The sequence below is a fragment of the Cottoperca gobio genome, chromosome 1 (assembly GCF_900634415.1).
Source record: "Cottoperca gobio chromosome 1, fCotGob3.1, whole genome shotgun sequence".
NCBI lineage: Eukaryota > Metazoa > Chordata > Actinopteri > Perciformes > Bovichtidae > Cottoperca > Cottoperca gobio.
In genome coordinates, this window is record NC_041355.1 from 19217831 (window position 1) to 19241319 (window position 23489).

At 41.0% G+C, this 23489-nt stretch overlaps 2 protein-coding genes across 4 annotated transcripts; both read right to left on the reverse strand.

Annotated features, from left to right (window-relative positions):
• Positions 1–1598: 1598 nt before the first annotated feature.
• LOC115008518 (interleukin enhancer-binding factor 3-like) lies at positions 1599–14446 on the reverse strand. Of its 3 annotated transcripts, XR_003832301.1 has the most exons (21): positions 14321–14446; positions 13903–14045; positions 13212–13323; positions 11669–11862; positions 10854–11022; positions 10562–10763; positions 8314–8408; positions 7697–7792; positions 7439–7550; positions 7247–7344; positions 7062–7170; positions 6829–6969; positions 5044–5234; positions 4531–4650; positions 4253–4384; positions 3903–4064; positions 3192–3318; positions 3035–3073; positions 2479–2817; positions 2148–2235; positions 1599–2039 (listed from the first exon to the last, which is right to left on the reverse strand). XR_003832301.1 is itself a non-coding variant. In XM_029432188.1 (20 exons), the coding sequence occupies exons 2-20, from the start codon at positions 14010–14012 to the stop codon at positions 1930–1932; spliced, it is 2655 nt and encodes an 884-aa protein (XP_029288048.1). In that variant the 5' UTR covers positions 14013–14045; positions 14321–14446; the 3' UTR covers positions 1599–1929. The 3 variants fall into 3 exon arrangements, 2 of the variants coding, with proteins under 2 accessions (XP_029288048.1, XP_029288041.1); XM_029432188.1 differs by lacking the exon at positions 2148–2235 and having other exon boundaries at positions 8314–8405; XM_029432181.1 differs by lacking the exon at positions 2148–2235.
• Positions 14447–15404: 958 nt separating this feature from the next.
• LOC115011217 (prostaglandin E2 receptor EP1 subtype-like) lies at positions 15405–21695 on the reverse strand. The gene is made up of 3 exons (XM_029436274.1): positions 21306–21695; positions 17536–18449; positions 15405–16663 (listed from the first exon to the last, which is right to left on the reverse strand). Exons 2-3 carry the CDS (start codon positions 18406–18408, stop codon positions 16394–16396), a joined length of 1143 nt encoding a protein of 380 aa, XP_029292134.1. The 5' UTR covers positions 18409–18449; positions 21306–21695; the 3' UTR covers positions 15405–16393.
• Between the last annotated feature and the right edge of the window lie 1794 nt (positions 21696–23489).

The window sequence follows — 23489 nt, forward strand, 5'->3', positions numbered from 1 at the left end:
GCCTCAATCCTCTCCCATCAAAAAGAAAACAAAGCTGGCTGACAAGAAAAAAAGCCAAGAGTAGGTGTCGGTGTGCAGAGATAATAATGTCAAAGATAAACACTTACAGCTGATAACTGGTGAGGTGTAGCTCAGGATGACCTGACGGGACACTCTCCGTCCTCGTAGCGTTCTTCCTGCCCGCCCTTTTATCAGCAGTCCCGGAGGAGAGGCTGCCAGCCCCTGGACACGGCACAGGGGCATGATCAGTGCTCACACCCTGACTCAGTCTTGGGACCGCAGTGTCATCCGGGCCACATGTGATCCACAATGGTTATTATAGCTGCTCTCCAGACTCCACTTCAGTGTTAATCACTGTTTTTCCTTCTTCATTTTTTTTTATCTCTGTGCTTCCATCTTTTTAAAGATAATTTAGGAATAAGAAGTTTATCTTACAGAGTTTATTTCAGTGGCTTAATGCTTAAACATAAAGCATCACAAATGCTGACGGCATGGGGAAGTTGTAGTGTCACAGAATACAGTCTTGTATTTTGTGTTTGTTTTGTCTCATTACCTGGGGGTCCGCAACAACCTATTTTCACATTTTAAATGAAAACAGGAGTCACTGCCCTTCTTCTCACTTTGAACATATAGTTCTCTGTTGAAAAGCTAGAAGGCCTGTACATTATACACTGGGTTTACTTTTTGCAGGCCTTAATTCAGGGGTGTCAAACTCATTGTAGTTCAGGGGGCACATACAGCACAATTTGATCTCAAGCGGGCCGGACCAGTAACATCACAGCATAATAACCTGTAAATAACAACAACTCCAAATGTTTCCCTTTGTTTTAGTGCAAAAAGTACATTCTGAAAATGTTCAAACTAATCTTTTTATAAAACATTATGAACAACCTGAAATGTCTTAAGAAAAAAAGGTGCAATTTCAACAATAGTATTAGTTTATCATTTACACATGTGTGTTACAACTTACTGATCACAGTGTGTCTACAAAGGCACACAACATTGTCACAGGTATCTGGAACAGTATTTACTTTATGATCAAAACAACACATTTTTACACTTTGCAAAGTCATACCGTGGGCCGGATTGGACCCTCTGGCGGGTGGGCCGCATGTTTGACACCCCTGCCTTAATCAAACTATCAGTAGAAGACACATTTGTACATTGATGGATGAAGAGCAACTACAATGCGAGCATTCAAAATGGATACATTATTTGATATGCTGCTCACACATGCAGGCCTGATTAAAGGGGCACGCCACCTTTATTTTGGGCATCATGGGAAATGTAGGACCTGGTGTTTTTAGAGCTTTACTCAAACCCCAGACTAAAAGTCTTCTTTACTTCAATACATAGCTGCACATATAGACCGTGCATGCTACATGGTGATACTACGTGCATGCTAGACTGGCTGATACTATGGAGCATCTGCAAGCACAGCAGGAGCCGATCGCAGCCCTCATGGGTGTTGCAAAACATTCTCAGTAACACTGATGGGAGGAACAGCTTTGGCATTTTTAAGGGAAACTGAAGTTGACCCCGTTTTCACAGTTTTGAAGACGTAATTTATAATCCAACAAATAGGAAGAAACTTTGTTTCAAAATAAGACTCATTTATTTTACAAGAAGGATGACAGAAATAAATCTTCAGTTCAAAACTACAAGCAGAAATGAAAACCATAACATACTGATACAGAACCAGGACACTATGTTGAACACAATAACCGTACAGAGAAATAATGATTAACCAGGTACGTTTTTTTACATTCATGTCAACACGGACATGAGGGATGTTGCAGAGGGACCCTTTATTCAAAAGGGAAGCCTGCATCTGTCTCCTAAAACTTGCCAGAAGTCCCAGAACTAACTAGTGAGGTGAAAACACAACAAAAAACATGACGTGAGATGAGAAAGTTTGTACACTGATGGTTAGTAATTCATGTCGCTGTATCCGGAGTATGAGCCCTGGTTTTGTCCTCCGAAGCCCTGATACGTGCTGTAACTCTGCTGATTCTCCGAGGACGACTGGTTTCCATAGTCTGTGGATTAAAGCAGAAGATATTTAATGGATCTGATGCATTTTCTCTTAAAGCAGCATGTTGAAATGCAGCGAGGGATAAAAAATAAATATGTAAAACTAGAATTACCGCCTTGCGGTTGTACGCCTCCGTCAATCAGCCAAGTTGCAGTTTACATCCATGTCAGTCCAAAATGTCATCACCTCATCATTTTATCCTATTAGACATTTGTGTGTCAAAATTAGCGTATGAATTCTTGATTTACAGCGGGTTTTGTGACCTTGACCTTTGAAAACAAAATACTAATCAGTTCATCTTTGATTCGAAGTGGACGTTTGTGTCAAATCTGAAGAAGTTCCCTCCAGGCGTTCCCGAGAAACTGCGTTTACAAGAATGGGACGGACGGACAACCCCAAAACATAATAATCGTATTTATTCATACTATTGCAGATTTACTCACCATAATTATTATACACTTGGCCACCCGTCACTGAGCTGGGGTAAGCTGTGCTGTACATAGAGTAGTCTCCTCCCTGGCTCTCGGTCTGACCTTGGGTCAGCATCTTCTTCTTCTCGTCTCCATAGCCGTAGCTGTAGGGGCTCTCCTGGTCGGCGGGAGGAGGCATCGACTGGTAGCTTTCTCCCTGTGTGGTGCTGATGTCGGAGCCGGAGACGGGTGGGGAGGCGTAGGTGGCGCTGCCCTCCGGGTAAAAGGTGCCGTAGCCAACGTTGACGCCTGATGCAGTGGGGCCAGGGCCCGTGGCTGTGGTGCCGGCTGCATTATTACCATACATTTTATCTAAAGGACAGACGAGAGTAAAGCACTGCTATGTAACTCAAATGAACATGCCAATCAAGAGACACCTGGGGTAATGACCGCAGTATAACTCGAGACAGACAAGATACACACAGCATGGAAATGTTGGCTTTTACTATTTGTATTAGGGGACTGCAGAGGACTCAAGCTGGCATTTTTCAGGGATATAAGTGTATTTTGGCGAGTAGTAGATACTTACGATAGCCTGCGCCAGAGCCGCCCTCATAACTGTAGTTGGCTTTAACAATAAAGGAAAGAAATGATCATTTACTTGATTTCTTTACATTTATTTTATAAGGATCTAATATTGTCTTTGTAAGACGAGGCCGACACCCAGTGAGTTCAAAATTCTTTACTCTTGTTATAGCTGGGTCCTGAAGAAAAATGTTTGCCTCGGCCCCTGGCTCGACCTCTGTTGGGACCCCAGCCACGAGACCCGGAGTCTGAAGGAATGCCACGGATAGTGCCGAACCCTGGGATGTGCTGTTGAGCAGAAAATGGCAGAAGGTTTGATGTAAAGAGCAAATGCTTTAAGGCAAGAGAGTATGCAATGGTGTGCATGCAGTGACTAATGTGTCAGAGAAGCACACAAAGGAACAATTCACTAATTGAGCATGTATTCTTGAGGGTGTGGGACAATTTTGATATTTAACTGAGGAACTGAATGTTTAATTCAACATTTAAATATTAACTATACCTTAAAGCCTCAATCCACAATACATAAAGAGCCATATTCACCCAAAATGGTCCAAATCCAGACCATGTGCAGTACACTGTAATGGTAATGTACCCTGACTGGTACAGGGTTCCTACACCTTCTTACACATCAAATTCAAGGACTTTCCAGGCCCAATTCCCTCAAATTCAAGGACCCAACACAGCATAGTTTGAGACGCGGATCAAAATCATTAAGAGGCTTGAATTTGTGAACACCTCTCAATGGGCCTTGATTTTTTCTGCCCAAATTCACAAACCCTCAAGGATTTCAAGGAGCCGTGGGAACCATGGGGATGGGAGCAATACTAATTAGATAAAACAGCGATCACATCATGAACTAGATGAATTACCATGTCAGTGTAGGTGACCTTCTTCTTTGGAGCATTTCTGTCCGTGTTCGACACTCCACTTTCATCTGGGAACAGCTTCTCCAGAGCGGCGAGGGCAGCGTAGGCCTTCGCTTCCTTCTTGTTAGAGCCTCTCCCTTTGAACTTCTGCCCATCAACCGCCACCTGATGGAAAGGAAAAAGATAACGCTTCAACGGTGTTGCCCTTTTAAATCTGACATGCATTACTTTCTATTAAAGCATTTGATTCTACCACTAAGAGTCGGCAAAGTCAGACGCTAACCCCTCCAAACAAAATAACAAAAACCTTTTCATTATCTTTGTAGTCTTGTTTCTTGCATATGCTGACTCACCTCCATCACAAAGCACTTTTCGTGGGAGCCCCCCGTCTCTGCAGACAGCTCGTACTTCAGGCTGCGGCGCTTCTCATTCAGCTCCATCACAGGGTTCTTGCCATGTTTGGTCAAGATAGGACCCTGACCGGTCTGTAGCAAATGTACAAACAATGGCTGTTAAACACACACGATAACAAACATTTCATTTCTTCTCTACAGGAAAGCAAATGCTGAGACAGCCTTTTTTTATGGGAGCTTAATTAATACAGTACAGAGGGAGGAGCTGAGGTACATACTTCGTCTGATGTATTAGAGGCCGTGCTAGCAGCTTTGACTACTTCCTGGGTTCTTTCAACCTCACCAATGGTCTCTGCTTTAGGCTCTGCGCCTGTCGGAAGACCGAGATCCTGCAGGGCCTGTGAACAACAAGAGTCAAAACATTAGCTTTTCCTTTACTCACATGCCAGTGTGGGCTGTAATGGGTGTGCCATTAAACAGTGTCAAGGCCTTCAAGTCAGGATAAAATGGAAAAAAGCCCTTTTAGATCCCATCCCCGGTCCTATTCCACTTTTTAGCGGCCCAATGCAAATGATTTGATTTAAATCCCTCTTGTAAATGTCTACCGCTCAAATATTCTGTTTCCCTGAGGAATACATCACAGAAGAAAAGCTGCACACGCTCTAACTTCTGTTTCACTGGGACTTTAAATCTGGGTTTTGGTTTTTGTAAGTGACGTGTATGGAAGCCCTTCACTAAACTACAAAAAGCCAAAAATCTTAAATTATTATTATTATTTATAAGAGTCTTGCCTTCGTGGCTACGTTAAGCTTGGCAGCTCGTTTGGACGGCCCCGTCGACTCGTAGGTCTTCCCGTTTACGTCCACAGCCATTGTGAAGACCGGCTCGTGGACTGGACCGGTCTGAGATGTGAGTCGGTACTCCAGGCCAGGTCTGTACTGGTTCAGACGCATCACGGCATTCATGCTAAAATCATCCGTGACTACGGAGAAAAAGAAGTAGAAAGAGAACCCACGAAAGATAAGTGGGTGTCTGGCAGCATTTTCTCATTTCATTGCACGTATTCCCCAAAACTGGCAACCTTTGAAAACTGTATATGTCTTAAGCACATTTAGAAAAGATGATTTTGTATTAATACGCAAAACATTCCTGATTGTTCCTGATGTACAGTTAAGGGTCATGTGATGGATGTAATATGCTAATGGCTAATGTTATGTTCTCTGTACAAATCAACATCCATCCTTTAGTACTTGAAGACTACAACAATTTTGGTAATTTTTCAACAAAAGCACAAAATTAACTCTGATCATCAGACGACAGCTTCTGAGCAATTTACTTGAGAAATATACAAAACTATAAAAACCTCTCTCAGTAATCATGTACATTGTTTTGCCAATTTATTAGAGGTGACCCCGAACAGTCGACTATTCGATCTTAGGATCCAGTTTCCACAATTGCAGTCAAATCGTTGCAGTGGCGGAAAAAACGTGGTTATGAAACAAAGGACCATTCCATCCGGGCTATATGGGGGTGCTGAATGTCTGGTTATACATATAATCGGTTGGTTTCTCCCAATAAATCATGATGTATAGCCTATTTTGGTATAAATATCAGCTCATTGATAATACTGTTGAATTATCAATGAGCATAGGGTTAGGGTTAGGCTAACCCTAAGAAGGTTAGGGTTAGGCTAACCCTAAGAAGGTTAGGGTTAGGCTAACCCTAAGAAGGTTAGGGTAACCCTAACCATCGGAGCAGCATCTTGGCGATATCCTCAGAAAGGCTAAATAAGAACAACATAAGTCTACTGTTTCAAAATCAAAGAATGCATTTATTATCAGAGCACTCACATAAAAACGTAGCACTATCAGAGTGATAAATATATTGAATTTGTGAACGACTCAGCAGGGGTAGGCTTGTAGAAACAGCTGTTGTCTCCCTCTCGTTGACTGTCACGTGCCGCGTCCCTTCTGTCTGTGGATTGCTACATTGGGGGATGGAATTAGAGCCGAAAGTCCTATTTACATCCACAAAAAGCAAACGGGTTCCGTTTTTCGATTGATTTCCTCTGCTCTGTGTCAGTACTACGGACAGCACCGCACCTATATGTGCACCCCCAGCCCCTATACACAACAACCAGCGGCAATCAATGAGCAAAACAACAACAATAAAAATAAATGTAAACTTTCATAACATGATTCGATCAGACTCTACCATGCAAATTCTTAGTCGGGGACACCCCTACAATTTATTATTAGGTACAGATTTGAGACGGCATTAGATTTAGCTTAGTGTACATAATAAACTCAACTCAGTGCATGTGGATGCATGTATATAATTAATTTGTACAAACTGTCACAATTAACATTAAATTGGATGGAAAATAGAAAACAAATACACTTCTAATATAGTGTCTTTTAAATAAGTGCAGTTGAACTGACAATATACAGTTCTATATTATAAACATCTGTACAATGTCATGTTGTGTTATGGAGTTGAAGACTTCAAGAATATATACACCGCTCTTTCAACAGCAAAAAAGGCTCAGCCTACACCCTCTGACATTCATTACTAACATGATTTCCTCTGAAAGCGCTTCTGGAACTTGAGAAACTTCCTCTGTTTGCTGTTGAGTTGGGGCTCCCCCTCTTCTTTCTCCACCTGTGTGTAAGGTCTCTTAGCTGGCAGGCTGGAGTGTCCAGCAGGAGGTATCTGGGCTGCATGAAACAGTAGAGACAAGCATGAGAAAATAATCTTTCATGAAGGTTTTCAGTGAACTGCACAGCAGAGAAAAGGGATCAATAGGTACCTGTGCCGTCTTTGCCGCCGGCTCCCCCCGTTCTCCGTGGCTTTATAGGTTTGAAGTCCATCCCCAACACTTTGTGCATTTGTCCGAATGCACACAGCCTCAAGGCAAACTAACGAAAAAGGAGAAGTGAGGTACTATACCCAAAAGTCTGCGTGTGCGTGGGTGCATGTATAAGCCTGTCTTACCTGGGCACTCTGCGTGATGTCTTCACGCTGCTGATGTGTCAGGTATGCAGTGGCGTCGACCGTTTCTTTCTCACATGGATCTCTTATTCCAGGGCCATCTTTGCACAGATAGTTATATTAGTGTATTAATATTAGTGCCAGTGTTCATTCATTCAAACATGCTGGTTTGACAGCTAAATAAAAGAAGTTCACCTTCCAAGAGGATTCCAGATGCAACGCACTCCAAAACGCGGCGCAACGACTCGCCTGCTCCCATCGCTCTCTCAGATGTTCCAATAGCTTTCTCCACCAGCAGTTCCAGAGGCTACGTGGAGATGAGAGCAGAGAGCGTAGACACCACTATCAAGATCCAAGCTCCAAAAAATAAGTGAAAGTTTTGCTGCCAAAAACGAGGCTGGTTTATACACAGCTGCATCTTAGCTGCAGCCCGTGCAACCGCAGTTTCCTCACCCATCCTGAGAGTGGCGTCCAGGTAGGAACACGGTTACATAAGTCTCTCATGATCCGGACCACGAGGACGGCAGAACTCAGGTTGTTGACTTTGGCCTGGAGACACAAACAAAAAGCTTGTTCAGTCAGAGGAGCTGCCGCCTCTGATGTCACCTCAACCCTGTGCACTGAGGTCCCACAAAACGGGCTCGGAAACAAAGCAGACGGGTCAGAACCACCGAGCCTTCTCCAAATCAACAAGACTCACATTGATTATCACACACTTTTGTCCACATGCCGTTTGTTGTGGTCAATACGACACTTTTTTCACAACAGTTGATATTGAGAGAGCTCAAGTCTGACAGAGGACATTTGATAATTACATTTTTATGCTGTTGTCGATACCAATGATTTATCCAAATGTGTCATTGGTATGGATCAGCAGATCGCTCTTTACGAGTAATGATTCAAACTCTGAAACTGCCGACACACTTTGCCCTTTTCATAAGATCATGGACTACATCAACAAGAACTGAGAGCACAGTTTAAAAGTGTTACTGTCTCTAAATGGATAGACAAGAGAGACTATTCAAAGAAACAGTTCAACCTTACGTACAAATAAGGACGTGAATGCAAACCTGGAACCACTTGGCGTGGCGGAGAGACGCCAAGGCAGTTAGGCATTTCTGCCTGTCCAGAACGTCCGGCGGATCGTTGTCTGTTCGCGTTGCTACTGACGAGGTGGGGTAAGAAGAAAAGGTACAGTTTGACCAAGGGGGTGGGCTCTGTCTCGCAGCTCAGGGAGGAGCAGCTTTCCCCAAACCAGCAGCAGCAGGGAAAGGGGGTCCCAAGTACCTAATGTGTAAATCTTTGGTCCCAACAAGCAACAATAGTCACTTGTCACAGATCACTTTTCCATATTGAGTAAACAATGTAGTAGCATTAACCACATTGCCTAGCATGTTGTTGTTGTATGCATTGGGTAAACTACAGTAAACACCCCCTTCCCTCTGCCCCTCGGCTTGGGTTTGCTGCTTCCCCCCTCCTGAGACAGTGTGTCCAGTTGGTCAAAGGTCCAGCGTTCCTAAAAACTTCACAAACTAAAAGGCAATAAATTGTAAATCACAAGCATTTAGAGAATCTTCACGTCTGCCCCAAACTGCAGCAAAACTGATGAGTCCCTGATCTAGAAGTGGCTTCAACAGGCCTCGTTAGCAGATCGGTAACACAAAGGGCCATACCAGCTTTGTGCAAGTTTTAGCTCATTCTCTAAACTACAAATACTATTAGTTAAGAAAAAGTGTTTTCATAAAGCTCAACCTGCGAGTACTTATAATTAAATTTGATAATACTAATAAGTGATACTGATCCTGTATTATTGGGAATCTTGAGTTCTAATACTTTTAGAAAAACAACGAGATACGAAATTATCATCCAAAAACCCAGCTGAAGAGAGACACGCATATAGGTAACAATATGAATGTATTCTTGCGTTTCCCTCACAAACTTTAATACTTACTATATTTGGTGACATTTTAGCGTGTGTGTTTAAACATGTTTAATCCACCTGAGAGAACGACTGTACGATTAACAGTAACTAGTGGAGGCCGGAGGCCGCTGGGGAGCAGATGAGAGCTCCGCTCCGCTGGCTCTCCTTTTTCATTTTGTTTAGAAACCAAAGAAAAGCAAAATAGAGGAATTTGCTTTCTTTTTGCTAACGACATCTTTCACACTGGAGTAAGGGCTACATGGGTAATGAAGTTCTGGCATGTTGTTATAGAGAAAGAGAGGGCAAAATCCATCTAAGGCGTATATCATTCTTTTATTGGAGGACAATCTGACACCTATAGCTGCTGGATAGAAATACGTCTGGGTTCAAAAATATCACCGTTTAATTAAATGGTTGATATGATACAAATGAAAGACTAACTGGGAGAATTCAGACTCCGGAAGTTGAATTGCTGTGATGAGCTGGAGAGGGGACGCTTCACTCTGTTGGATTTGTTGCAGAAACAGAAACTACAGAATCAGCTTGTGTCGGAGCTTAGTAAAAAACATGCAGTGGACAGCGTCAGTGCTGCGCCTCATCTGCGTGATTGTGGAAGCTAAAAACATGATCACAATAATTACACCATTTAAATTGTGCCACCCGAGTGTGCAGTGCAGTAAATGGACTAAAACTGCACTGAGACCGGTATGGTTCTGCATGTGGCCCCTTGACCTTTAAATTAACTAATTGAAACTATAGACCATGTAAATACAGCTCAAGCTGATCAACACAGACGCTTGACTAACTCCACTCACCAACACGTTCGTCTATAAACAAACTGATTTAGTCGTTTCTACTTTTCCCCCTGTCTGGTTGAATTTAAATTCTCCAACAGAAGCCACAGAAATATCCTCGCTGTCAGTTTTAAGTATCAGTTTTGCTGCAGCTGGTGCCAAATGTACATATTCAGCATCAAGTACATGCAATGCGCGCTTTAACTTGTTATTCTTGAAAAGCCTTCACTTTAAAACATGAAAACAATTCAACAAGAATAAACAGAGTTGTTTTTATGACTGGCATTGTTATCAACAACATGTGCAGAATGCATCAGCGAGAGGGAATGTAGTGCTGGCAAATGCCAGTTTGTCCCAAAACGACGACAGGACTCTCGAGCAAGTGAAGAACCAACATTCATTGGATGTTCACCGGCATCGGTCTGAGACAGTCACTGTGCAAGCTCCACTGAGGGCTAATGAGATGAAGATGGACAACATGTGTGGCGTTTCAGTTGTCGGTGCAGAGTTACCGATCAGTGGAGCAGTACAGTGTCTGCATACTGAGAACACACAGATCAGGCCTGTGGGAGCTGATGTTGGAGACTCGACCAACATACGTACCTTCTTTTTCTTCTTCTAATTCTTCATCTTCATCATCATCGTCGTCATCTTTTTCTTCTGCAGTTTCACTTTCTTGATTCGTCCTGAGAAGAGGTGATGTCAGGTGGATCGTGAGAGTCAGGACCGAGTCCTTGGTGCTCGTCACAACAAGGCCTGCATCCCCTGGACACGGGCTCACTGTATATATTCCTGCTGAACTTGCCTATTTAAAAGAGGAACACAACGTTAATATCTAAGAAACAACAACCTCATCTGAATCTGTGAAATGTTTTCATGGAGTACTCAGTTCTACCTCCAGCTGTTCAGTTAATTTTTCCGCCACTTGACTAAGCAGAGTGATGGTTGGCTTGCTGGAGCAAAGCAGCACCAGCTCCAGGTCCTTGTCTCCGGTCAGCAGGAGTCCCTTGGCCACCAGACCGACCCTCATAACACCGCGCAGGACACGCTCTTGTGAATCACAACTTGCAATGTGAAGAGGAAATAAAAAAGAGAAAGAAGAATTTAATGATTTATATAAAGAGGAAAATATGTTGGGTTGAAAGTCACTTCATTATGGTGAATCATAAGGGTCTTTATCAATACTGTTATCGGTTCATTACTAAATAATTGCTTTTTAATACAATACATTTCAAATTCTTTTATATTTTAAATGGAAAGAAATATAATGAAAAAGGTGTTTACCACTGAAAAATCTCTACATAAACAAATATATAATAATAATAATAATAATAATAATAATAATAATAATAATAATAATACATTAGATTTGTATAGCGCTTTTCTAGAAACTTAAAGACACTTCTAAAATGTCAATAAAATAAATAATCCTCCAATTATCTTCACTGTCTCCACCACGGCCTCTCTGCTCTGCTGTTCACTGACTTTGTGCCGTGTGGTGTGTGTGCGTGTGCGTGTATGAGCTTAGCCCCGACCAAGATGATAAATTAAACCAAAATATTACAAAGTATGCGATAAAAGAACGTATCAGTACTCCGGTCTTGCCCTGGGGCCATTTTAATACTGGGTTTCGGTACACATCCCTACACTTGAAATACTTCTTAAATAATTTGGACAACTGCCACAGGACCATTTGCACATGTCGCTCACCTCCCTGCCTCTGCATTTCCTGTGTTATCTTTCGGAGTATCCATCTGGTCAGACACAATCTTGAGGGCGCACTCCACCCGAGAGACGATTGTCTGCACCGCCTCCAGCTCCTCTGGTGAAGGATACACTTCAGAGTGTTTGGCCATCACGTGGCGATCATATGGACCTGAGTGCATCCGTGGGGCCGGAGCGTCCTTAATTGGGAAATCAGTATAAGAAAGGTTTAATTTGGAGAAAAGAACAACACAGCGTAGATGAGCAAATATAATGTAATCAGCTACAAGTTATTTTTGTAATAAATACATTACTACGAGGGTTCATTAAAAGCAGTTATTGCATTCCTTACGCAGTTTAGTGAACAAGTAATCTCATACAATATGTAAAGTAAAATTAGATTTGGGAAGTATAATATTAATAGTTAGGAAGTGCATGATTTAAAAAAACTCTTGGAAAAAGAAACATGACACACCAGATAGAGCAGTCTTTTTAAAGTACAGAAGAAACTGGAAAACATTAGACCAGGGGTGGGGAACCTCCGTCCTCCGGGCCGTATACGGTCCGCGAGACCATTTGATCCGGCCCTCGAGGTAATTCGTAAAACGCACGCAAAAAAATAATCCACTAGAAAAAAAAATTAGACGCCATTATTTTAAACGGGCGACTTTAAAATAATGGACCCTGACCATGAACACATCACGTGGTCACGTCATGTCAAAAAAACTTCAATATTAAACGAGACGGTCATTGACATCAGTGAACGCAGCATGGCGAGAGTAAAACAGAGAAAGGTGGATGCAGAATGTTGCACTTTCCAGGAGAAATAGACGAACGATTATTTCTCCGTGGAAGTAAAAGGCCAGTGTGCCTAGTTTGTGCGGACGTACTTGCGGTGATGAAAAATAATCTTGAGCGTCATTACGGTACGAAACATGCCGAACTGCACGAGCTGAAGGGACGAGTGTGTTTGGATAAAGTTAACGCTCTTCGGCGGAGTTTGGCCCAACAAGCAGCTCTCTGCAGAGCGTAACATACAAACATGGAGAGATAGAGAGGTAGACCACCACACCAAGAACAGACTATTCCACCACTGCTGTGCAATTATCACTGCCATTTACAATACTCACTTTATTTTCTATCAATCACTTGGTACTTATATTATTTTTTATTCTATTTAATTATTGTGTTACTGCCTTTTTACTTCATATGTTCATTTTCTGTGACAAGATACATTTCCCTGTTGTGGGACTAATAAAGGAATTTCTGATAAAACAGAAAGATACATGGATAAAAAAAGAGTTGCTTTTTTGCACAGCATAAATTAAAGGTGAAATGAATGGGTGTCTTAAAAATATTTTCAGTAATTAGTTTGGCCCTCGAAGGGTGTTGTAAAAAATAAAATGGCCCTTGATAGGAAAACGGTTCCCCACCCCTGCATTAGATGTTTAGTCTTAATGTGGAGTCTTGAAGAAGCACGTTATATGACTCAAATTAAAAAGCCTGTGAATTATCAAGTCTTTGGAAATTTAGCAGGTGAAACAAGAACCTCATGGTGCCGGTGGTGCTCAATCTCCTCGATAGCAGCGACGTAATCGTGGTATTGTCTCAGCTCCTCCTCGTAGCACAGGCTGTCATACCAGTAGCGCAGATCCTCATATCTGGAATGAGGAAAATAAAAAATGAGGACAGCTCTGACAGACAAGCACCAAAGCAAATGTTACATCAATGCAGTAAAATCATCATTTTGTTTTGACACTTTGAAAAGTTAGCAAGACCCTATAAAGCTCCATCTTCTCGTCGTGCTTTAGTAAATATATCTACATTTAATTCAACAGGCTATGATGATTGAAGTAAATTCAGTACAACAAACATTTAATGCGCAGCTCAGTGGCAAACTCACCTGATCTGTCACAACTGCACCCACAATCTAATGAATCTGAATCTAAAGCAGAGGGAACATTTCTATTTTCTCAGCTTTATTATTAATATCTCTGCATGTGTCTGTTTGTGGCGTTTTTTCCTTTCTTATTATTGTGTCTCTATTGAATGATTGATAAAGACATGTTAGCTATAGTCTCCTGTAGAGTAGTTACTTGTTGTGTGTACAGTATTGTTAATGTAAAATACATTGAGATAATTGTGCTATACAAATGAAATTGCCTTGCCTTTATCTGAGGATCGTGTTGTGTTTGATGTCATGTAGGACTACCATTCACTACATTGCTGTGTGCGTGTACCTATCAAAATCGTGCGGGAGGAGGCGGTGTCCCTCTTGAATCAGGGCGTCCCAGTAAAGCAGCTCCTCATACGCCTGGTGCTCATCCCACTGCGCTGCAGCGGCCGCCATGCTGTCACGACTTCCAGAAGCAAGCTGCCACCTCTTTCAGAACAACAACACACTGTGTTAGTCTGCGCCAGTGTCAAATACAAAGTACTTAATGGCATAAGCTAAATAATGCATATACATGTTCTGCTAACAGCTACAAGGCTAACGTCATTCATGAGTTACAGCATTGGCCTCCCACCTAATGCTAGCGAGCTAGCTAACGTTGTTCAGCATGCCAGAACCATTTTGCCAATTTGCCATTAAAAGTGTTTGATTGGCACAATACCACTGACTTCAGGCGATGTTTCGTTTGTTCAGTTAGGCCTTACCTTTGCAAAAAAGCGAAGAAAAACAACCTTTTCTTTGCGGTAACGTAGCTAAGATGACTTCTACTTCCCTCTTCTTTCCTCCTCCTCCTCCTCTTCTTCTTCTTCTTCTTCTTCTTCTTCTCTAGGTTTACTGGCAGACTGAGAACCAACATTAAGGGTGCCGCCACCTACTGGGCAGTAGATGGTATAATTGCGTTCAGGGTGGAGGACAGGTGGTAGATATGTGAAACAAACAATGGGCTTTATTTAAATATTTTAACAAAACACCTCCAATGTAATATCTATACTTTCATATTGTACTTATTTGTTACTATTCACATAGGCCCATTTTAAATGTATTATTTTATATTTCATTTTATATTTATGTTCTTGACTATTTTTTATTTCCACTTAATTTGTTTATTGTATGCATTATTCCCTGATTAATTAATGATTTTGCTTCTGACCTCCCAAAACACATTTCTAAAACATCATTATCATTTTTGTTTAATCCAATGTTAGCAAGTTTATCTGCAAACTCATTTCCCTCTAGTCCAACATGTTTCCAACGGAAATGAACATCCTGAAGATGATACTACACATATGAATATGAATGTTTTTATTGGTTACCTGTCAGTATGGGGTCTGTATTTAGTCACTTTTTTATATATAATTATTTACTTAATTTGTACAAATGTATTATTCTAACATATTTATTGTAGTAAACAGAAGGCAGGATGTATATGTGCCAGTTACACACCGGCACAGTATTGTACAAGAACTTCAAAGTCATCTAGATATCACTTAGTGTTTCCAACTAGGGAAATTGTGGTTGGTAAGAAATGATGCAGGGGTGGAAAAATATAAAAATAGGAAGCTGGTAATAATAGTAGGCCTATTTCATTTCACCTTATCTGAAGTTTACTCACATTACAGCCGTACCTTCCTAGACACTTGTCCTTGTGAGGAACCAGCTCACTGGGAATGGCAACTGAATCAACAATATTTTCTCAACAATGTTCTTGATTTATTATGTTATTATCTGCATGACCTTTGTGGATAATCTCTTTTGATTTGTTGTCATTGTCATCATTGTAAAGTGAAGTCCAGAATGAATCAGCAGGAAACCCCTGCAGATCACACAATACAAATGTTTTATCATTAAAACTCAGGAAAGCAGAGAGAACGCTGAAGTACGGCATTAAATGCTTTGTTGTAATTGGACTCTGAATAAATTAATACTGTCTATGTTTATGAGCACTATATAGCTCCCAGAATAATAATGTATAATATATATAACAGTTGTATTTGTTAGTAAAAGACAATTTGTCAATTATTTAAAAATATATATTTAAGGTCACATTGCATTGTTTTATTTACATTCAATTCAAAGTTCTTTACATATCCTCATTAAATTGAGGGTTCAATTCAAGTATTAACTTTTCAAATATTACATTACTTCACATAAAGCACTGTGGAAAGTATATTTAAACCTAAACTTACAAACACTCCACAATATTTAAATATTAACAATCCTTCATGAAATACATTCAGCAGAAAAATTAACATCACAAATACAATCTTATAATACTTCTGGTTTTACTCTGGAGCTCCTTCTGGTGGTTATACCCATACAGCTCAATTCTTCCACATTAATGTTTGAGCAATCACTGTGCAATTTGTTTTTTACTTCCAAAGATGGTGAAAATGTAGTTGAAATATAAAACTAAATAATACTCATTCCCTTTATAATAATCACTCCTGCAAACCTTAGAGTCTCTCAGCACAGAGCGCGGTTATTACTGCGTTCATACGCTGTGGTCCTTTGTTACTATGAGTTTCCAAACGAGAATACAATTAAACTAAGGAATGTTCACTTATTATAAGTAAACAGTAGAAAGTTTATGTGCAAAATCATAGCATTAGCTAGCTTCCATTGGTAAGGCCAGACAATGAACTTACTGGTACACTTTGATGGAGTATGAAAGAGATATTTTTGATTGAATCCATTAAGCAAGTGTCTTTATTTGCTTCTTTCTTCTTCGTATGTTCAATGACCTGGTGACAAAGTACTTTACGAGTCTTTCTCTCAGCTCAAACTTGTTTGACTTGATTCTTCTCTGTACTGGGAAAAGAGGTGGGCTCCCAGCGGACCATTATATTCCCCCTCAGTCCTGCCTGGCACTTAGCGATGAGGTAGATTTTACGGAGAACAGTGCGCCGCAGCAGGATGTAGACCCAGGGGTCTAGAATCTGGTTCCATGTGGCCAGCCTCACGCCCATCACCATCAGGGTTTTATAGCTGGACAAGTCCTCTGCAATAGTTCCTGTGTAGGAGCGGATCACCGACATCAGGCCGAAGATCTGAAGGCATGAAACGTGCTCAAATTTATTACATGAGAGAGAGCAAAAACACTGCATTGACAGAGATCTCAACAGCTTTGCAGTAATAAGAACAACAGACTGTGTCTCGTTTTGCTTTTCACTGATGCACAAATGTCGTTTTTACATTATGGCATTAAATATTATTGTTACATCCATATCAGCAAAGATGCAGGTTTGAAACATGTTAGGAAAAACTCAGCAGTGGTGGAAGAAATATTAAGGTATTTTACTTGAGTAAAAGCAGCACTATTACAGTGTACAAATACTACGTTACAGTCAAAAGTCCTGCATTCAACATGTTATTTAAGCAAAAGTACAAACATATTAGCATCAAAATATACTTAAAGTACAAAAAGTAAAAGTAAAAATGTTGGCAGTAAAAATTCTTAAAGATAATGTGTAAGATATGGACAACATCGTAGTTTAAAACTTGAACTATCATTATCAACAGACTATAAAGAAGTAACAGTTTTGACCCAATGTCAAAGACGTCTATATGTTGTGTTGCAGAGATATCTACTGTAATGAGCCTGCTAACCTTACACATTGCACCTTTAAAGTCCCAGCTACAAACTATAGACACCAATAAGAAAGGTGTAAGTTGTCCTGCAATATATGGTGCAACAAAACTGACAAGACAGTGAATGAGCTGTCAATCAAGCACAATCTGCACACACACACAGTCCTCAGCTGAGCTCTAATCAGGCAGCATAAGTGAAAACCCCTGTGTGAGGGCAGTACAGTACTTTTACTTATGCAAATCGAATGAGTGCTCTCAGTGTGCCGGTGTGTGCTTAGATTATGACCTGGCTGTGTGCAAATTCCCTCTCATTTCACTTCCTATTACTCACCAGCAGAGGGCTCCAGCAGATACATGAGGTGACCATGATGCCGACCAGCTGCACCACCATCTCTATGTCATGGGACTTTGCTGAGTGATGGGAGCCGGGCTTCCTCCTGAGCCGAGCGAGCACCAGGGTCAGTCCACTGATGGTGTTACACACCAGCGCCACGGCCAGTGAGGTCAGACCCAGACTGGAGAACAGCGCCACAAACGCCACGTCCACCTCCTGAGTGTCACTGAGCACTTTGATAAAACACCAGGTCCCTGGGTCCTGGTAGGCGTAAGAGCCCAGCTGAAAGCAGGGGAGCATGGCCACACACAGAGCTGCCAGCCAGATGGCAGACAGGCAGATCTTTGTCCGGGTTTTGGTGACTAGGGATGAGTGCAGCAGTGGCTTAGTGACACCCAGGCAGCGCTCAGCTGCCATGGCACTGCCCATGAAGAGTGGGCACAGGCCGAAGAACACCATGCTGCCACCCAGGAACTGACACATCCTATCGGAGGAGTTGAAGTTCTCAGGGTGCACACCTCCGGAGAGATAGAGTCGGAGAACCAGGGCACCAGGGATCACGTGGCCAATGAAGTCTGTGACCACCAGTGAAGTGGCGAACAGAAGGAATGTGGCTTTGGTGCGTCGGCGCTGCAGGGAGTAAGCATTGGCCAGGATGAAGAGGGCCACAATGTTGGAGATGATGCCCAGTGTCATGGACAATATGACGACAATGACGCCACTGGTGGTGGGCTGCAGTGGGCTGGTGAGGTTTCCCTGCTGCGACAGCACTTCAACAGCCACCCTGGCCTCCACCTTCCCTGCACTGTCATTGGAGAAACGAGGGAGGAGCGGGGAGGCTGAGCAGTTGTAGTGGTTCAAAGCTAACATCACTGAACTCTGAAGGTCATGAGGTCCATAGTTTAGGGAGGCTGCAAGAGAAAGAGGATCAAATTTGAATCGAGCATATGAGCTGTGGATTTGATGAAAATAAAATAAAAAATAATAAATGCTAAGGATACACATAAATCGAGTGAATATTTATGGGAAAACCTGAATAAATTAGTGAAGAAACCTAACAGAACTCAACCTCAATGAACATCTATAGTAGACTTTGGGGCAAAATGTTAGCCAGCGTTCTCACATCATCAAAACAGCTAATGAGGGAATTTATTTTAAATAATGGTGTTCACTCCTACTCACACTTGGAGAATCTAGGAGCACTGAAGTTCCTCCACATCAAAATAGGAAACCTTAAGTTGAATTTGTAACATATGTTAACATCAGAACAAAGTTAACTGCTGCAGTGTTGCGTGATGGAGAGTGGGCTGTGATCACTAAGGTTTGGTTTGGCTGGTGGTCAAGCACAGTTGAGAAACAGGACAGTTCTCCAGCAACACAATAACAAAAAGCAACACTAAGACTGAGCAATGTTGTGTACTGTGACCTTACAAGGACAAATGAGTTCTGATTTATTTTGTGAGAAAGATATAGATCTGATTAATTCATCAATTTCCCCTTAAGGATAAATACAGTTCTATCTCTTGGAGTAGATGTAAATCATGAATAGAAAACCTAATGAATGCTGATTTTCTGTTCCAAAACAGACATCAGAACAATGTAGACTTTATAGTATGTATGCATGTGTATATTTACGATATACAGGACTGTCTCAGAAAATTAGAATATTGTGATAAAGTTCTTTATTTTCTGTAATGCAATTAAAAAAACAAAAATGTCATGCATTCTGGATTCATTACAAATCAACTGAAATATTTTTTATTATTTTAATATTGCTGATTATGGCTTACAGCTTAAGAAAACTCAAAAATCCTATCTCAAAAAATTAGAATAGTTCCTCAGACCAAGTAAAAAAAAAGATTTATAACAGCAAAACAAAATCAAACATTTGAAAATGTCCATTAATGCACTCAGTACTTGGTTGGGAATCCTTTTGCACGGATTACTGCATCAATGCGGCGTGGCATGGAGGCAATCAGCCTGTGGCATTGCTGAGGTGTTATGGATGCCCAGGATGCTTCAATAGCGGCCTTTAGCTCATTAGCATTGTTGGGTCTGGTGTCTTTCAGCTTCTTCTTCACAATACCCCACATATTCTCTATGGGGTTCAGGTCAGGGGAATTGGCAGGCCAATCGAGGACAGTAATGCCATGGTCAGTACACCAGTTACTGGTGGTTTTGGCACTCTGGGCAGGTGCCAGATCATGCTGGAAAATGAATTCCTCATCTCCATAGAGCTTTTCAGCAGACGGAAGCATGTAGTGCTCTAAAATCTCTTGGTACACAGCTGCATTTACTCTGGGCTTGATGAAACACAGTGGACCAACACCAGCAGCTGACATGGCTCCCCAAACCATCGCTGACTGTGGGAACTTCACACTGGATTTCAAGCAACTTGGATTTTGCTCCTCTCCAGCCTTTCTCCAGACTCTGGCGCCTTGACTTCCAAATGAAATACAAAACTTGCTTTCGTCTGAAAAGAGGACTTTGGACCACTCTGCAACTGTCCAGTGCTTCTTTTCCATAGCCCAAGTCAGACGCTTCTTTCGTTGTCTTGAGTTCAGAAGTGGCTTGACCATGGGAATACGGCTATTGTAGCCCATTTCCCGGACACGTCTGTGAACAGTGGCTTTTGATACCTGGACTCCAGCTTCAGTCCACTGTCTTTGAAGCTCCCCCAAATTCTGGAAGCGACTCTTCTTCACAATGCTGTTAAGGCTGCGGTCATCTCTCTTGGTTGTGCAGCGTTTCCTGCCACATTTCCCCCTTCCAACAGACTTTTTGTGGATGTGCTTTGAAACTGCACTCTGTGCACAGCTTGCTCTTTGAGACATTTCTTTTTGTGTCTTACCCTCCTGATGGAGGGTGTCAATGATGGTCCTCTGGACAGCAGTCAGATCAGCAGTCTTCCCCATACTTGTGATTTAGTTTACTGAACCAAGCTGAGTGTTTTTCAAGGCTCAGGAAACCCTTGCAGGTGTTTCGAGTTAATTAGACGATTCAAGTGAATCATAGTATACTTTTTCATGATATTCTAATATTTAGAGATAGGATATTTGAGTTTTCTTAAGCTGTAAGCCATAATCAGCAATATTAAAATAATAAAAGGCTTGCAATATTTCAGTTGATTTGTAATGAATCCAGAATGCATGACATTTTTGTTTTTTTAATTGCATTACAGAAAATAAAGAACTTTATCACAATATTCTAATTTTCTGAGACAGTCCTGTATGTGAGCTCACCATCATACTGGGCTACATTTTTCTTATTTTTCTCTCAATCTTTTCCTTCTTTATTTTCTTTTTGTTATAATTTTCTTTAATACATGTCTTATACTTCACTTTTTTCACATAAAATAGGCTATACAAGCATTGTGGGAATGTTATAAGTATGAACAACATCGTAAGCAAATTTATATTAAATTAATTCCTGCAATAAATAATAATTTAAAAACAAAGAAATACAGAAAAAGCAACAGCGTCTAGAAATCAAAATATATAAATAAATAAAATAACTTTATGTAGACCTATGCAATTTTTCACTCAACAGTTTGTCAATTGTGGAAGAAATGCTATTAGATTTGCTCTATGGCTGCACCCGGTTGCAGAATATTGTGCACTTTTGCAGTGAGCAAGAAAGCATGAACAGTAACATTATGATCAGAGTAAGACAATTGTCATATATTTGAACAAAGATGCAATCCATCCGGTCAATGAGTTAAAAAGTCAACTTTTTATTATTAGCTTTAAAATGAAGAAATGTCTCACCTCTACATAGTTCAGATATCCTTCTCAGTCCAGCTGAACAACCAGAAGAAAGCTTTTCTTGTCAAACACACATCCTCCACAAACAGGGTCTATGAAACAATTTCGGCAAAGTCCACAAGCAGATGTCTTTTTCTTAAGATCAGAAATCATTTGATAAAGTCCAATGCGTCGACGTCCTTTGCGCAGTATTTCCCGCGGCTTAATCCGTCTGGGAGCTTCATGGTGGCTTGCAGGTTGTAAAGGATCCCCACTGACACTCAAATACCAAGTCACGTTTTTATAGCGCGTCTTTCTGCCTCCTTTGTATGTGGGCGTCTCTGCAAGTTCACGTCTCAACCCCTCTTCTGCACTTTGTGTCGCTTCTCTCCGTCTACATTAACTGTGCGCTCAGTACGCGCACTTGTATGTCTTTACTCACTTTATGTGTGTCACCCACATTTATAGGAAATTATATCTGACCGGCTTTATCTTTGGGCGGCACCTTGTGTGCACCAAAGCTACTTTACAGTTACAACTGTGTCACCTTTTAAACGTCACCAAAATGTTTAAATGTGCAGACTTGCTCCTTAAATAGTTCACAAGATTAGGATTGGATTTTCCTCGTGACACTTGAAGACACTGTTCAGTTTTGTGTTTTATGGAGCCTGGATCGATGTGAATAGATTCTGTTTCATAGACTGCATTACTATATTTTTTTGCTGTTTGATGCGCAATCCTATGCTCAAAATAACCTCTGAGGTATCAGTTAACAGAGAGATCCGGTAATCAGTCTGCTGGTGGAGAGGTTTTATATTTCACTTCTCTACATAAATGTCCTCAGGAGTAAAATAATTAGATGAGTTTGAATTATGAGGTTTTTTGTATTGCATTAGCATTTTTTAAATAACTTTATTTAAGGAGTTTTGCAGTTATATAAATAAACCTACACACACACACACACACACACACACACACACACACACACACACACACACACACACACACACACACACACACACACACACACACACATATACAAACTATCAAACTTGTACAGACATTGTACCCTTTGTTCATCCCATCTGGGACCAAGTGCGCGCTCAAAAAGAAAGAACAATGAAATCAGGCCCATTACTAAACTCTAAAATTAGGGGAGAATTGTTTTTATTATATTATAGATATAAATAGTAAATAATAAAACAATTACATATATAAATAAATACAAATATCCAATGCACAAACATTAATTACAGTTCTAATAAGATAAATAGGGAAATCATCAATCAGGTGGCATGGTGTATTTGAGAACAATGTATGTATTATTTTCTTGAACTGGAGCAACATCAACACCTCCTGCCTCCATCTCTTGAACGGAGCTGTTTGTTAGATAACCAATTCATGAGAATTAGTCTGTGTGCTATGAGGCTACTGAATGCTATTCCTTTCTTTTGCACATTTGTGGCATGAGTTTCCACAGGTGTTACTCCAGAGGTGATGGTGAGGGAGTTGGGATTAAGAGGTGTATTACATAGAACTGAAAGGCAGTCGAATACGGTGGGACAGGAATGTGAAACAGGTTACTGCATCTAAGAAAGGGAGTGGGGGTGAACAGATGGGTATATTTGAGCTTGTCTGTCATTGAAGTATTCTGTGGAACTTTTATTTTTTGTATTTTTGATCCAAATACCTAGATATTATGGAAACTCATAGTAAAAGTATGGAAAAGTCATATTCACCCTCATGAAAGCTCCAGATGTTCCTCAAGGATTGTGATGTTAGTCCTGAAGGTTTTTGCAGCTGTATTAAGGAAAACATGTCAATTTTTCTTCGGTTTGATTGACACTCTGACAGGGAAACCATGAGGAGGCATAATGTATTTCTGATTTTGTTCCTGCATACTGGGGACAGGTGGTCATGTTTGTTTTAATTTTACAGGGACCTGGCAGCCATCTGGATCACATTCCTGCACAAGTTGAGGTTTGGAAACAGGGTAAAAGCAACATCTCAAATTGGCTGCTAGTTCACAGGAGAGACGGCGGAGAAGGGCACTGACATACAAATTGGTTTAATTGGTTTAATAACCTGTAGAGAAGATTTTACTGGTTGGCAACAGTGTAATAAGTCCGTAAACTGACAGCTGTCTTTTGAAGATGTATTGTAGAACATACGTTAAACTATGAAAAATGAAGAGAAACATTGTTCAGT

Coding starts and splice junctions, on each gene's coding strand:
- LOC115011217 (XM_029436274.1), bottom strand. CDS start 18,408: ATGTTAGCTTTGAACCACTACAACTGCTCAGCCTCCCCGCTCCTCCCT. Junction 16,664..17,535: donor TCTGCTGGAGCCCTCTGCTG/GTGAGTAATAGG, acceptor TCATGCCTTCAG/ATCTTCGGCCTGATGTCGGT.
- LOC115008518 (XM_029432181.1), bottom strand. CDS start 14,012: ATGGCGGCCGCTGCAGCGCAGTGGGATGAGCACCAGGCGTATGAGGAG. Junction 7,171..7,246: donor ACATCACGCAGAGTGCCCAG/GTAAGACAGGCT, acceptor CTTTTTCGTTAG/TTTGCCTTGAGGCTGTGTGC. Junction 3,319..3,902: donor AGGTCACCTACACTGACATG/GTAATTCATCTA, acceptor TCTGCTCAACAG/CACATCCCAGGGTTCGGCAC.